Source organism: Scyliorhinus canicula, chromosome 11 (genome assembly GCF_902713615.1).
Source record: "Scyliorhinus canicula chromosome 11, sScyCan1.1, whole genome shotgun sequence".
Taxonomy (NCBI): domain Eukaryota; kingdom Metazoa; phylum Chordata; class Chondrichthyes; order Carcharhiniformes; family Scyliorhinidae; genus Scyliorhinus; species Scyliorhinus canicula.
This window is the reverse complement of record NC_052156.1, coordinates 142056551-142072292: the sequence shown is the minus strand read 5'-3', so window position 1 is coordinate 142072292 and position 15742 is coordinate 142056551. Positions and strand designations below refer to the sequence as shown.

At 48.2% G+C, this 15742-nt stretch overlaps 1 protein-coding gene across 1 annotated transcript in view; it reads left to right on the top strand.

The window, feature by feature from the left end:
• The first annotated feature begins 55 nt into the window (after window positions 1-55).
• dnajc2 (DnaJ (Hsp40) homolog, subfamily C, member 2) overlaps window positions 56-15742 on the top strand; it is a 66817-nt gene continuing 51130 nt past the window's right edge. The window contains exons 1-2 of the mRNA XM_038811559.1: window positions 56-298; window positions 15054-15244. Coding sequence (XP_038667487.1) covers window positions 244-298; window positions 15054-15244 — 246 coding nt within the window. The 5' untranslated portion in view covers window positions 56-243. The remainder of the gene's footprint in view (window positions 299-15053; window positions 15245-15742) is intronic.

Sequence of the window (15742 nt, the reverse complement as noted above, 5' to 3'; positions counted from 1 at the left end):
CGGATTGGCGAGAGCGCTGCACACGGAGAGCCGGAACGTGGGGCTGGTGGTGACCCGGAAATGCTAGTGTGAGGGCAGCCGGCCGGTTGTTGCGTCCATGCGGAGCCGGTGGTGGCGGCTCTTTGCCTCAGAGCTGAGCCGGAGCGGGAGGGAGGCGGAGGCGGAGGCGGCGGCGGCTGCTCGCAGCCTGTTTCATGGTCACCTGGACGGAGCTTGTGTGACCGGGGAGTGAGTGACTTAACGATGCTGTGCGAGGCGCAGGAGGGCCTTCTCACCGCCGTCTTTAAAACCTTGCCAGGTAAGAGTTTGCATTGGGGTGTGGGGAGGGAAATGAAAGGGCCCCCTCTGTCCGCCCTGAGCCCCCTCTGTCCGCCCTGAGCCCCCTCTGTCCGCCCTGAGCCCCCTCTGTCCGCCCTGAGCCCCCTCTGTCCGCCCTGAGCCCCCTCTGTCCGCCCTGAGCCCCCTCTGTCCGCCCTGAGCCCCCTCTGTCCGCCCTGAGCCCCCTCTGTCCGCCCTGTGCCCCCTCTGTCCGCCCTGTGCCCCCTCTGTCCGCCCTGTGCCCCCTCTGTCCGCCCTGTGCCCCCTCTGTCCGCCCTGAGCCCCCTCTGTCCGCCCTGAGCCCCCTCTGTCCGCCCTGAGCCCCCTCTGTCCGCCCTGTGCCCCCTCTGTGCGCCCTGTGCCCCCTCTGTGCGCCCTGGGACCAAAAGATCAAAGTAAAGGCAAGAGTCGGGGCAGTGCACTCTCTCTCCTTGGGTGCAGCTGAAACTGGCCTGATTCACATAGGCTTTGTCCACATTTTACCAAGTGATTGAGTTACTAAGTTTTAAAACGGTGTTAAGTTTTTCCGCCTTTCAGAAGGCTTATCCAAGACTGCATTGCAGTTTGCAAGATTTAGAGTTGATCTTGGTGAGGATGGAAGGGGTAACTCTGCAGAGACTGATGGCAATCCTTACTGTGTATAGTGCACGTTGAAGGCGCTTCATGCTTTTGTTAAATTTTCCAGCAACAAATGAGCAAAATATCAGGGTTTTCAAATTGTTCAAGGAGAAACTAAACATGTGTTTCAAGCGGTATAAGAACTTAATGAGTAAATTTACCAAATGTAACTTATTAAGTTGAACATATCCACTTTACTAAGTCCATTTTGTGATATTCCAGTTGTGTTATAAATTCCCATTTGTGTGACTATCGTTACCATTTTAATCAATGTGGAATAGTTGAACATATTCTTTTTGCAAATTTTGAGAAAATCACATTAAGTTCCAAGGCCCCTAGTGGAGGAAATCATCATAGTTGAGAAGAGTAAGAAAGAGGAGGAAATGGATTAGGCGATGCCATGCTTGAATTTAAAACCTAATGATTGTGGAAGGAAGGACAGAAAAAGAGGTGAGAAGCCCCAGAATTTTGAATTTTTGGAAAGGAACGAGTCAATGTAGGAGGCTGTCCGATCAGTCTAAATTTGAAAATTGTGAGGAGGCAGAGAAGTATGAAAGTGATCATATTTGCCATTCAGAGGATGAGAATAAAGTTCCGAGCATTGCTGACCAATGGAGTGTTGATAAAATAACCATTGGGGAGATACCAGTGTTGGACTGGGGTGAGCACAGTAAGAAGTCTTACAACACCAGGTTAAAGTCCAACAGGTTTTTTTTTAAATCACTAGCTTTCGGAGCACAGCTCCTTCATCAGGTGAGTGAAGTGGGTTTCACAAACGCATATGGACAAAGTCAATGTTGCAAGATGATACTTTGAATGCGAGTCCTGGCAGGTAATTAAGTCTTTACAGTTTCAGACGATGTGACTGGAGAGGGATAATCACAGGTTAAAGAGGCGTAAATTGTCTCAAGTTAGGACAGTTGGTAGGATTTCGCAAGCCCAGCCCAAATGGTGGGGGTGAATATAGTGCGACATGAATCCAAGGTCCCGGTTGAGGCCATGCTCATGTGCGTGGAACTTGGCTATCGGTTTCTGCTTGGCGATTCTGCGTTGTTGACGTCTTGGAGAACGCTTACCTGAGTCGCACCGTCTGGACCTGTAAAGACTTAAGTAACTGCAAAGACTCTCAAAGTATCATCTTGCATCATTGACTTTGTGTGTGTGTGTATATATATATATATATATATATATATATATATACCTCTTCACTCACCTGCTGAAGGAGCTGCGCTCCGAAACTAGTGATTCCAAACAAACCTGTTGAACTTTAACCTGGTGTTTTAAGACTTCTTGATAAAGGGGACTTCCGGTGGCGGCAATGAGGAGCTAAGCCACACATTCGGCAGCTCCCGCTGAGAACGGACTTTGGGGCTCTTTTCAGGGCCCCCAACGGAGCTGTGACGGCAAATCCCGATGTGGGAAGAGGTCAGGAGTCGACCCCAACGGTCCTATGGTCCGGACCAGGAGTGGGGTAAGGAGAAAACCGGAGAAAACACCCCTGAAAAAGTGGGGGAAGGAAGACAAAATGGCGGCCGGCGGAGGCCTTGAGGAGCTGAGGCAGTGGGCTCAGGAGCAGCAGGCGACTGCTGCGCTGCTTCCAGGAGCTTAAGTTGGAGCTGCTGCAGTCGCTGAAGGTAACCAACAGGGAGCTGATGGAGACCCAGACAGCCCAGGGGGCTGCGATCCGGGAGCTGCAGCAGCAGGCCTCCGAAAGGGAGGATGAGGCCGTGGCCATCGCAGGGAAGGTGGAGATGCACGAGGCGCTCCATAAAAGATGGCAGGAGCGGTTCGAGGAGCTGGACAACCGGTCGAGGAGGAAGAATTTGCGGATCCTGGGCCTCACGGAGGGGCTGGAGGGGTCGGACCTAGCGGCCTATGTGGTGACTATGTTAAACTCGCTGATGGGGGCTGGGTCCTTCCAGAGGCCCCTGGAGTTAGAGGGGGCCCACAGAATTCTGGCTGGGAGGCCCAAGCCGAACGAGCCGCCGCGGGCGGTGTTGGTGCGGTTTCATCGGTTCGTGAATCGCGAGTGTGTGCTCCGGTGGGCCAAGAAGGAGCGGAGCAGCAAGTGGGAGAACACGGAGGTGCGGATCTTCCAGGACTGGAGCGCAGAGGTGGCGAGGCGGAGGGCCGGGTTTAACCGGGCGAAGGCGGTGCTCCATAGACGGAGTGTGAAGTTCGGCATGTTGCAGCCAGCGCGTCTGTGGGTCACCTATAAGTATCGGCACCATTAATTTGAGTCCCCGGAGGAGGTGTGGGCCTTTGTGCAGGCCGAGAAATTGGACTCAAACTGAGGGTCTAAGATGGGGGATGCTGTATAATACTGTATTTGTATTTGCCTGGTTTAATGTAAGATGTGGGTTGGCCTTAGGGTGGGTGGGGTGATGTCGATTTGTCTTTTTTGTATGGGTTTTTCTGCAGGGGTCGGGTGGACGGGTTCGGGCAGAGGGGTAAACGGGGAGTTCGGGGAGCTGGTGGGGGGGGGGGGGGGACTGACAATGGGAGTAGCCCTGCAGGAGGCGGGGCCGGGCAGGGCGAAAGCGCGGGCTTTCTGTGGGTTTCCCGCGCTGGGAGATGGTGGGGGGCGGGGTCGGGGCTAAGAAGCGCAGGTCGTTGCTGGCTGTTCTCTTTTCCCGCGCAAGAGTAGGGGGGGGGGGGAGAGAGAGAGAGGACCCGTTGACGGGCACGATGGAGGAGGGGTAGTCCCACGTGGGGAGGAGTCGGAGGTAGGGCGGGAGTCTCCGGGGTCAGCAGAAGTTAGCTGGCTCATGGGAGTGCTATGGAGGGAGGGGCGGGGCTAGGAGGGGTCCTAGCCTGGGGGGGGGGGGGGGGGTGTAACCGGGTTGCTGCTGAAACGGTCAGGAAGGAGCTGGAGGACGCAGGGGGTGCTGGAGGGGGGGGAGTTGCCACCGTGGGAAACTTGCAGAGCGGGGGACGCTGGCTGGGGGTGGGCAAGGGATGGGGTATGGCTAATCGGCAGGGGAGGGGGGCAGGGAGCCCTCTGATCCGGCTGATAACCTGGAATGTGAGGGGACTGAATGGGCCGGTCAAACTGGCCCGGGTATTTGCGCACCTGAAGGGGCTGAAGGCGGATGTGGCCATGCTCCAGGAGACACACCTGAGAGTGGTGGACCAGGTTCGGCTGAGGAAGGGATGGGTGGGCCAAGTATTTCACTCCGGGCTGGATGAGAAGAGTAGGGGGGTGGTGATCCTGGTGGGGAAGAAGGTGTCGTTTGGGGTGTTAAATGTGGTGGCTGACAGTGGCGGGAGATATGTGATGGTGAGTGGCAAGCTGCAGGGGGAGCAGGTGGTGTTGGTGAATGTTTACGCCCCAAATTGGGACGATGCGGGGTTTATGCGGCGTATGTTGGGCCGCATTCCGACCTGGAGGTGGGGGGCCTGATCATGGGGGGGGGGAGAGAGACTTCAACACGGTACTGGATCCCCCATTGGGTCGATTCGGACGGGTAGGAGGCCGGCGGCAGCTAAGGTGTTGAGGGGATTTATGGACCAGATGGGGGGGGTGGATCCCTGGAGGTTTGCGAGGCCAAGGGCCAGGGAATACTCGTTTTTCTCCCACGTACATAAGGCCTACTCGAGGATTGATTTTTTTTTGTCCTGAGTAGGGGGTTGGTTTCGAGGGTGGAGGATGCGGAATACTCCGCCATTGCCATTTCAGATCATGCCCTGCACTGGGTGGACCTTGGGCTGGGGGAAGAGAGGGACCAACGTCCGCTCTGGCGCTTGGAGGTGGGGCTGCTGGCAGATGAGGAGGTGGCCGAGAGGGTTCGGGGATGTATCGAGAGGTACCTTGAGGCCAATGACAACGGGGAGGTCCGAGTGGGGACGGTCTGGGAGGCATTGAAGGCGGTGATGAGGGGGGAATTGACCTCCATCCAAACCCATAGGGAGAGGGGGGAGCAGAGGGAGAGACTGATAGGGGAGATGGTGCGGGTGGATAGGAGATATGCGGAGGCTCCAGAGGACGGATTGCTGGGGGAGAGGCGTAGCCTTCAGGCCAGATTCGACCTATTGACTACCTGAAAGGCAGAAGCTCAGTGGATGAAAGCACAGGGGGCAGTGTATGAATACGGGGAGAAGGCTAGCAGGATGCTGGCACACCAGCTCCGAAAGCGGGACGCGGCCAGGGAGATTGGGGAGTGACGGATAAGGCTGGGAAGGTGGTGCGGAGGGGAGTAGATGTTAATGAGGTCTTCAGAGACTTCTATGGGGAACTGTACCGCTCGGAGCCCCCGGTGGAGGGGGGTGGAATGGGGCGCTTCTTGGACAAGCTGCGATTCCCGAGGGTGGAGGAGGAGCAGGTGGAGGGACTGGGGGCACCGATCGAGCTGGGGGAGGTGGTCAAAGGGATAGGGAGCATGCAGTCGGGGAAGGCGCCGGGGCCGGATGGGTTTCCGGCGGAATTTTATAAAAGGTATTTGGACCTGTTGGGCCCCCTGTTGGTCCGGACCTTTAACGAGGCAAGGAAGGGGGGGGCTTTGTCCCCAACTATGTCACGGGCGCTGATTTCCTTGATCCTGAAGCAGGACAAGGACCCTCTGCAGTGCGGGTCATATAGGCCGATTTCGCTGCTGAACGCCGACGCTAAGCTGCTGGCAAAGATCCTGGCCACTAGAATAGAGGATTGCGTGCCCAGGGTCATTCATGAGGACCAGACGGGATTTGTGAAGGGAAGGCAGTTGAATACGAACGTGCGAAGGCTCCTCAATGTCATTATGATGCCGGCCATGGAAGGGGAGGTGGAGATAGTGGTGGCATTGGATGCGGAGAAGGCCTTTGATAGGGTTGAGTGGGAGTATTTGTGGGAAGTGTTGGAGAGGTTTGGGTTGGGGAGGGGTTTATCCGGTGGGTAAGGCTGCTCTACGAGGCCCCGATGGCGAGTGTAGCCACAAACAGGAGGAGGTCGGAGTACTTTCGGCTGTACCGGGGGACGAGAGAGGGGGGGGGGGGTTTGGATCGGGGGGAGGGAGAACTGTGTACATGGGTCTGTGGGATGTAGCGGGTGTTATCTCTTTCCCTTTTGTTGTTGGGTGTTCTTTTGTTTTTTCTTTCTTTTGTTTGTAGTTGCTTCTGAAGTTAGGTGGGAATTGTTCTTGGGGTGTTACCGCAGTTGTTTTGTTAATAGAGTTGCGTTGTTTATATTTTGTAAAAATTTCAATAAAAATTATTTTTAAAAAAAGACTACTTGATAAACTAGAGCAGAATGGTTGCGATGATGAGATGTTGGAGGCTGGAGATGGAAGAAAGATCTCCAATGACAAGTGTTTCCTTGCATCACTTCCAATATTGCAGCAGAGGAACTTTAATATATGGGACAACTATTTAATTCTTGACCTGGCATAGGTTTTATAGTGATTTGATATGGAGGGGAATTGTTCTTTCATGACAGTTTCTTTGAAAAAGCTTGTGAAAGGGAGCCAATGTTTCATTTGAAGTCAGAAAAGATGGACCAATAATTGTGATAGATCAATAAGACTTATGGGTGGAGCTAATAACTGAAAATCAGAAAGACTAAAAGCCATTGTTCACCTCATCCCCAAGCTCAGACTCTGCCCTTGAAGCCACCATCCATATTTTTATCACCTCCAGACTTGATTTTAGTAGTGTCTGCCTTGCTCTTCTTTTAAGCTGTGCTCTTCATAAGCATAAATTTGGCATGAACAGATGAGAAATATGAGATTAAATGGGAAAGTGTGGGAAGGGGGTGAAAGAGGAAAGCACAAAGTGATGGGAGTAATGGAGGTACAGAATGAGCGTAGATAGAGGTTGAAGCAGAGGCTTACAATTTAACTTGGACGGACTAAATTATCCAATTATCTTGTGATATTTGCAATTTACTACCTTTTTAAAAATAAACTTTTTAAGAGTACACAATTTTTGTTTCCAATTAAGGGCAATTTAGCGTGGCCAATTACCGACCCAGCGCATCGTTTTGGGTTGTGGGGGTGAAACGCACGCAGACAGGGGGAGAATGTGCAAATTCCACATGGACAAGTGACCCGGGGCCAGGATCGAACCCGGGTTCTCGGTGCCATGAAGCAGCAGTGCTAACCACTGCGCCACCATGCTGCCCTGCAATTTACTTACTTAAATAAATTTCAATGATGGTTTACTTGAGAGTGGTCACAAAACAAAAATAATTACAAGGATTTGCAGTGGTCATTTTTTTGCACTAAAACCTGAGCCTTATGTGATACATATTTAACTTTACAGTAGCTATCTGACTGGACAATAATTATTACTGATCCTACCCTATGCATTACCATTGAGAATATCAACTATAATAGACTGAAGGGATCAGTAAACAGTGGCTGAGCTAATTAAAATTCAGTGACCTAATTTTTTTTCATTCCCTTGCTGAGCTATGTAGTGAATAACAAACGTAATAGGAATATATTTAAAAATAGTCATCAAAAGGCAGAAGGCACACTGCATCTAGCGTAAAAGATTCATAAAATGCTTTTCCAATAAGGCAACCAATGGAGCATGGCAATTGCTTCTTGCAGAGGGTTTTAATAACTTACGAAAAATGTAAGTTATATTGTAAATATCGGTAATAAGACCATAAGGCATAGGAGCAGAATTAGATCATTCGGCCTATTGAGCCTGCTCCGCCATTCAATCATGGCTCATATTTTTCTCATCCCCATTCTCCTGCCTTCTCCCCATAGCCCCGATCCTCTTATTTTTTTTAAGAAATATTTTTATTCTCCTTTTTCACATTTTCATCAAAATTTACAACAACAGATAATGAACAGTAACAACAAATACAATGATGTGGAGATGCCGGCATTGGACTGGGGTGAGCACAGTAAGAAGTCTTACAACATCAAGTTAAAGTCCAACATGTTTGTTTCAAACACAAGCTTTCGGAGCACTGCTCCTTTCTCAGGTGAGGAAGCTAGTGTTTGAAACAAACATGCTGGACTTTAACCTGGTGTTATAAGACGTCTTACTGAACAAATACAATGGCAATCCCCCATCCCACCCACCCTTAAACAGCTTCCAACATTTTGAATACAAAATACCAATGAAAAAGAATCATCAATAACTTATACATTCCAAACCTAATGTTCGATATCATCCAATTCATGAAAATGCATGATGAACAAGGCCCATGAGTTGTAGAACCCTTCCATCCACCCCCTCAACTCGAACTTTACTTTCTTGAGCATTAAGAACTTCAGCAGATCCCCCTGCCTCGCCAAGGCACAGGGCAGAGAAGCCGACCTCCACCCCAACAGAACCCGACTTTGGGCAATCAGCGAGGCGAAGGCTAAGACATCCGCACCCGCTTCCAGCCTCGGCCAATCCAAAGCTCCGAATATGGCTTCTAGAGGACCCGGTTTGAGTCGTGCGTGCACCACCTTTGAGATTACTTTAAAGACATCCCTCCAATACCCCTCCAGTTTTGGACAGGACCACAACATATGAACGTGATTAGTGACCCGTCCCCCACACCATTCCCAAACATCCTCCACCCCCTCAAAAAGTCGGCTCATCCTCGCCCTTGTGAGTTGCGCCCTATATACCACTTTGAATTGTATCAGCCCCAACCTCGTGCACAAAATTGACGCATTCACCCTCCGGAGCACCTCACGCCATGACCCCTCCTTAATATCCTCGCCCAACTCTTCCTCCCACTTCGCTTTAATCCTCTCTAGCGAAACCTTATCTTCCCCCAGAATCACTCCATAAATCGCCGACACCATGCCCTTCTCCATTCCCCCTGCCGTCAATATCTCTTCCAACAGTGTGGGAGCTGGCACCATCGGAAAGCTCTGTACCTCCTTCCTGGCAAAATTTCGGACCTGTATATACCTAGAAGTCTCCCCCTGCCACAGCCCATGTTTCTCCCCCAGCTCCTCCAACTTCGCAAACCGGCCTCCCAGAAACAAATCCTTTAATACCCTAACCCTCCTCTCCTCACATCTCCGAGAATTCCTATCCCACCTTCCTAGCTCGAATCTATGATTCCCTCAAATTGGCATTTCCCTTGACCCTGCCCACGACCTAAAGTTCTGGAGCAACTGCCTCCAGATCTTTAGCGTCGCCATTACCACCGGACTCCCTGAATATTTCCACGGGGCCATGGGGAGTGGTGCTGTTGCCAATGCCCTTAACCCTGACCCCCTGCATAGACTCTCCTCCAATCTAACCCACTGGGAGTCCCCCCCCCCCCTTCTCAGCATTGGCTGCCAAGTAATAATACAATAAATTTGGGACACCCAATCCCCCTGACCTCCGTCTTCCTGATCCTCTTATTAATCAAGAACCTATCTATCTGTCTTAAAGACACTCATAATTAATGTTTTAATTATCCTCCTTTAGTAATCCTCATTCCTAGGTTTCTTTCTAAAGTGGTTAAAATTTCCTGCTCTTGTTTCATAGTACTTGAGTTGATATTGGCCACCAGTGTTAATTTTTTCAAATCTCTTAACCTTATCTGAAAGAGCTCCTTTGTACAGAAATCCACTCACATGGGCATATAATGGCCTGGATTTTGCTGTCAGTGGCAAAGTGCTGGTTTTCGCCGCTGACCTCAAAAAGCTGCAACTAAAATCAGGCAATCTCTGTGGTGTGGATTTCTCCTTTCGCAATGAATCTGGCACTAAGTAAAGGACATCTCCAGGTTCCAGCAACAACAAAGGCATCAAGCAGGGTAAGCAGCCATTCACATTGAAGAATTCTCACAGATGGCAAAAAAGCAAGTTTTTAAAAAAGTGATTATCTTTCACTTTTTAATGTGCCATTTTGGAGAGATAAATAAAAATTGGGACATACTTGTGGGATCAAACAAGAAACCAAAATATTAAACTTTAACACAATGATTTTAACATGTTGAAATTTTCTTTAGCATAATGGAGAAATTTGCAATTCCACAGATAGCTAGGTTTCCACGTCCTTTGAGGCTGTTCGTTAGTAATTATGAACTTAGTACATCATTAAAAACACAGTTACACCCTGTCCAGCAAAATGTAACATTGTAAAGGGTTTTTGCACTGAGATTTAATGGTGAAAATGGGCACGTTTATATCAGTTCAGTGATTCTAAATGATTGCAGATAACAGTTTCACCGGGAGAGGCATAGAATAACTGACAGCGGGTTCTGGATTTCTGAGCTTAACAGCTCATGTGCGGACTCCAGATGTTGCCGACAAACACTGACAGTTTTGCTGTCGTTACTGTAGTATTCAACAGGTTATTAAACAATGCTGAGCCTACCATATCTGAATTGTAAAGTTTTAACGTCAAGCCATTGGGCTGCAAAGAAGTGAATAAATAAATAGTGTACATTTATATAGCCATACATCAGGATATCCAAAGTGCTTCATAGCCAATTACTTTAAAAGTGTAGGTGTTGTTGTAATGTCATGAAACACAGCAAGATCCTGCAAACAGCAATGAGATAAATGTCCAATCTAACTGCTTTTCATGATGTTGGTTGAGAGATGGTTTAGTAAGAAAACCAGGAAAGCTTTCTTGTTAGACCATAAGACGTAGAAGCAGAATTAGGCCACGGCCCATCGAGTCTGCTCTGCCATTCAATCATGGCTGATATTTTTCTCATCCCCATTCTCCTACCTTCTCCCCATAACCCCTGATGCCCTTATTAATCAAGAACCTATGTATCTCTGTCTTAAAGCCATCCTCTCCACGTCCACTCTATCCAGGCCTCGCAGTATCCTGTAAGTTTCAATATGATCGCCCCCATATCCTTCCAAACTCCAACGCGTACAGACTCGGAGTCCCCAACCGTTCCTCATACGACAAGCTGTTCATTCCAGGGATCATTCTTGTGAAGCGCCTCTGGACCCTTTCCAAGGCCAGCACATCTTTCCTTAGATACGGGGTCAAAAAACTGCTCACAATACTCCAAATGGGGTCTGACCAGAGCCTTACACAGCCTCAGAAGTATATCCCTGGCTCTTCAGTGGGGTCTTTGTACATTCACCTGAAAGGGCAGATGTTGGTATAATTAACCTCTAACAGTGCAACACTCCCTATGTGCTACATTGAAGTGTGTCAGCCTAGATTATGCACTCAAATGGGTCTTGAACCCACGATCTTCTGACTCAGTGGTAGGTATACTGCCACCTAGCCAAGGTTGACATCTAAAACGGTTATCTCAAAATCTCACAAACTGGAATTGAGAACTTAATTCTGCGAAAACACTTATAAACAGGTATTATCTCACCATTTGAGGAGACCACTGTTCATAGGAGTACTGTTGTGTTGCTAACAGAGACAAAATAAGTCAAACTAATCCATTTCATGTCTTATGAGGAGAGATTGACTAGGTTGGAATTGATCTCGCTGGAGTTCAGAAGAATGAGGGGGGGATCTTATAAAATTTTAAGGGGACTAGACAGGGTAGATGCAGGGACGATGTTACCAATGATGGGTGTGTCCAGAACCAGGGGTCACAGTCTGAGGATTCAGGGTAAACCATTTCAGACAGAGATAAGGAGACATTTCTTCACACGAAGAGTGGTGAGCCTGTGAAATTCATTACCACAGGAAGTAGTTGATGCTAAAACTTTGAATATATTCAAGAAGCAGCTAAATATAGCACTTGGGGGGGGGAATAGGATCAAAGGCTATGGGGAGAAAGCAGGATTAGGCTATTGAGTTGGATGATCAGCAATGATCGTGATAAATGGCGGAGCAGGCTCGAAGGGCCAAAAGGCCTCCTCCTGCTGCTATCTTCTATGTATCTATATATTTATTGCTCAAGCACTGAGAACCTCCGATTTTTGAAGGTACTAGTTTTCCAGCATTGTAGTCACTACCACTGAATGTTATAGAAAAGGTGCTGTCGGGTTTAATACTGGTTAACTTTATTGCCAATCTATCTAAGAAATGGCTATTAAGCAACATTTAGAAATTATACTGGTAATTGGGGCTCTGGAACTGAAATTTGGTCCTTTGGTAATGTGCTCAAGCATGATCCCTAATGGAATGGTAAAAATTATTATATTCCCCAACCAGGCTTAAATGTAGTGGACCGATCTGTTTTGTTTTTGAAATTGAAGGAACCCTAATGAAGATTTGTTCTGGGCTAAAAAGACTTACTCTGGAAGTGCACCTTTCAGACAGCTAGGTTTCAGGATCCTGTAAAAATGTGCCATCAGCAACAACAGAGAACTCAGCCCAGTTCCAAGAGAAATGAAGCGACATAATGCTCTCGAGCAGCCTTATATCCTGTATCAGTTACAGAAATGGCTGGCTGTTACAGTAGTATACCCTGACTTGCATTTAATGTACTCTTTTAATTTTAAAAGTATCTGGTGAAGGGACTTTACAGTAGTGCACTAATTCTTGGGTTAGACATTATCTTGGATTTTGCGGTCAGGTGTGAAGGAACAGCACTTGCTGTTCACTAGACTGATAGCTGCCCACAGACTCTTCACTGGCTTCTGAGTGGCAACCTGCTGTCATCAGGCGTCTGATCCAGTTTGGCACCCTTCACAGGGGACCTGTGGCGTCTGTGAGCAGGGCAAGCAACAAAGTCAGATTGAAGAATCCTCACTGAGACTAAATCAGTCTAAGCCAGTAAGTATAAATTGGAATATTTAATTCATTGCAAAATTGTACAGAAAAAAAAATAAATACAGGGAAGGAAAGGTGGGATTGAGTGAGATCAGGAAAGAAACAAAAAGTAAAATATCATATATTTTTTAGAAAACTCTCCAACAATAATTACAATTTGAAAGGACGTGACTACGCTTGTATAAGTTAGTTTTCAGTGCCAGAGAGGTTGTCTGACAGTAATCAAGACTTATCACACCGTCAAAAATTCACATGTTCCTGAATGCACCACCCCTAACTTTTCCTGGCCTATTTAATGGGAAACTACTGGGTAAGTACAGCATCTGCATACCCTTGCACAAAATTCAGTGCCAAAATCTTTTTAAGAATGTTTTCATTGGAGTTTTTTCTTTCTATGCACAACAAAAGTAAACATAAACAAATCTGTACATGCCAGCTGCAGTTTACAACGTACTAAAGCCCCACATTTGAGTTGGCCAACCCTCCCCTGCTTTTCGTTGGTGTCTGTGGTCCCTCTGTGAGCCTCTCCTCCCCTCCCCTTGGCCTATAGGCTGTTTGCCACAAACAGGTTTTGGAATGGGTTGGTGAATGGCCTCCACGTCTTATGGAATCTCCCTTCCAACCCCCGGATGATGAATTTGATTTTCTCCATTTGGAGAAATTCCGACAAGTCAGCCAGCCAGTCTGCAGCTTTAGATGGTGCTGATCGCAAGCATTATTTGGTGGCAGATTAGGGAGGCAAAGACTAGGATGTTGGCCCTCCTCCCCATAAAGAGTTCTGGCCGGTCTGTTACCGCGAAGACTGCCACTTTCAGCTATTCTCCACCCACATCTGCACAACCGTGAACATTGCCTCGAAGAAGGCTGTCCAGAACATGACAAGCCTGGGGCATGCCCAGAACATGTGGGTGTGGTTGGCTGGGCCTCCCTGGCACAGTCCACCTTTGAGAAAAACCTGGTCATTCGGGTTCTGGTTAGATGTGCTATGTACCACTTTCAGCTGCATTAGCCTTAGCCTTGCGCATGTGGAGTTGACCCTGTTCAGTGCTTCGCTCCAGAGACCCCACCCTCTTTTGAACCCTAGTTCTTCCTCCCAATTTTCCCTTGTCTCATCCAGTGGCTTCCCCAGGAGTCGCCCATACGAGTCCCTACAGCCCAAGGTGTCCGCAGCCAACAGTTATTCTCATAGTTATTGTCTCTCTCACACACGCACACACCCGCCAGGGAGAGTGGGAATGTGTCCCACCTCTGCAGGCTCCTTTTTACCTTTTCCACCAAGCTGGCCAGATTCCACTTGTGGATCCGTGTCCCGTCATGGGCGATTTGGATCCCCAGGTAACGGAGTTTGTTTCGGGCTTGTTTAAATGGACGTCCCTTCAGCTCTGCCCCTCTCCCTTGTGGGTTCACCGGAAGATTTCACTTCCGCTCAGGATTAGTTTGTAGCTCGAGGAGGCTTCAAACTCCCTCAACAGAGCCGTGATTCCTTCCATGCTGCTTTGTGGGTCTGCGACGGAGAGGAGCAGGTCATCCGCAAGAGCAAGACTCTGGTCTCTGTCTGCCTGCCGTCCAGATACCCTTTCAATTCTTCGTCGCTCTGAATGCGACCGCTAGTGGTTTGATCACCAGGACGAACAGTATTGGGGCAATGGACATCACTGCCTTCTGCCTCTGAGCAGCTGAAAGTACTTAGAGCTGGAGGTGTTTGTCTGCACGCTCATCATGGCAGCGCCGTACAGAAGTATCACCGAGACAGTGAATCCTGCTCCAAGCCTGAACTGCTGCAGTACCTTTATGAGGTACTTCCATTCTTAAATGTCAAATCTAAGGGAGCAATTACTGGTGTAGCAAAGCTTTTCAAATAATGGGGCACATTGGGCAACATGGGCCACATTTTCGAGTTTCCAGATCGTCTGGGATAGGGCGTATGACTGAAGATGCTCATCAGGACCCTGTGGAAATCTTAATGCATAGACTTGCATGGCAATTGCCTGGGAAGCTTAAAACTCTGAACAGCAATTTTTCTGCTCCCCAGGAGTCTGAAAGAGCTAGAATTAGAGATTTTGGACACTTCCATGGTACTTAGCTGGGTTATTACCTAGAAATATTAGACAAATTAAAACCTGGTCTCTTGAGTAACTAGACAACAGACTTGCCAATCACCTCACCCTAACTACCCCGTAAGAATCTTGACTAAACCCTGAATTCACCCCTGACTCCCACGATAGCCCTTGCCCCTCTGGTCACCTCACTTGACCGTCTGACGACAACCTACTGATCTTAAGTACTTAATCTGACCACCTCACTACACCTCCCGACCAGACTGCCGACCCCTTGCCATAACATGACTGTCACCCACCCTGCCCTGATTGCCATTCACCCTAACCTGACTGCACCCCCCCCCCCCCCCCCCCCCCCCCATCCCAACTGGACTTGTCTGCCGGCTCTCTTATCTCCCCCCCCCCTTAAAATGTTTCTTTGAGATTGTTAGAATAAGAATATCTATATGTAGCAAAGCCTTTAAACAATCTCTTTTTTATTTATAGCTTCTGTGCTTTGCCCAGTGGAACCAGTGGGAAGATGGTTCGAAGCACTGGTAAAGCGACGGGCGAGGAATGTGTCGGCCTCCTTTCATGAGCTGGAAGATGAGAAAGAATCGTCTTCTGAGTCAGAAGATGAAGAATTACAATTAGAGGAATATCCATTACTGAAAACACTTGACCCAAAAGATTGGAAGGTATGCAATAACATTGTTCTCAGGACAATCATCGTCAAGTTATGTAACTTTAATGTAGGAGTGAGAGCTTTTTGCTTTTCTAATCTTTTCATCTTGTTCTGTTTCCTGACTCATTCTGATTATTTTGTTCTGTAATGGGTTCAGCCATTGTAATTATTTGCACATAATAGGTTTACTAAATCTTTATTAGCTCCTTTCATTATTTTAAAACCCAGGTTATACTTTCTAACTCTCTCCTGAAAAAAAACATTCCTCCCAGTGAATCTTTGCTGTTGCAGCTTTTGCCAGCTTGCTGACGATAACGGAGTGCTATAATAAGAAATGACAAATAAATCTGGAAACCCTCAACACGTCAGGAGAAATAAACTGTACTTGTAAAGAGTGCGGTACAGATTGACCACAATGTTACCAGGGGCTTCAAGGATTAAATTATGAGGAGGAATTGCATAAACTAGGCTTGTATTCCCTGGAATATGGATGATTAAAAGATGGTTTGAT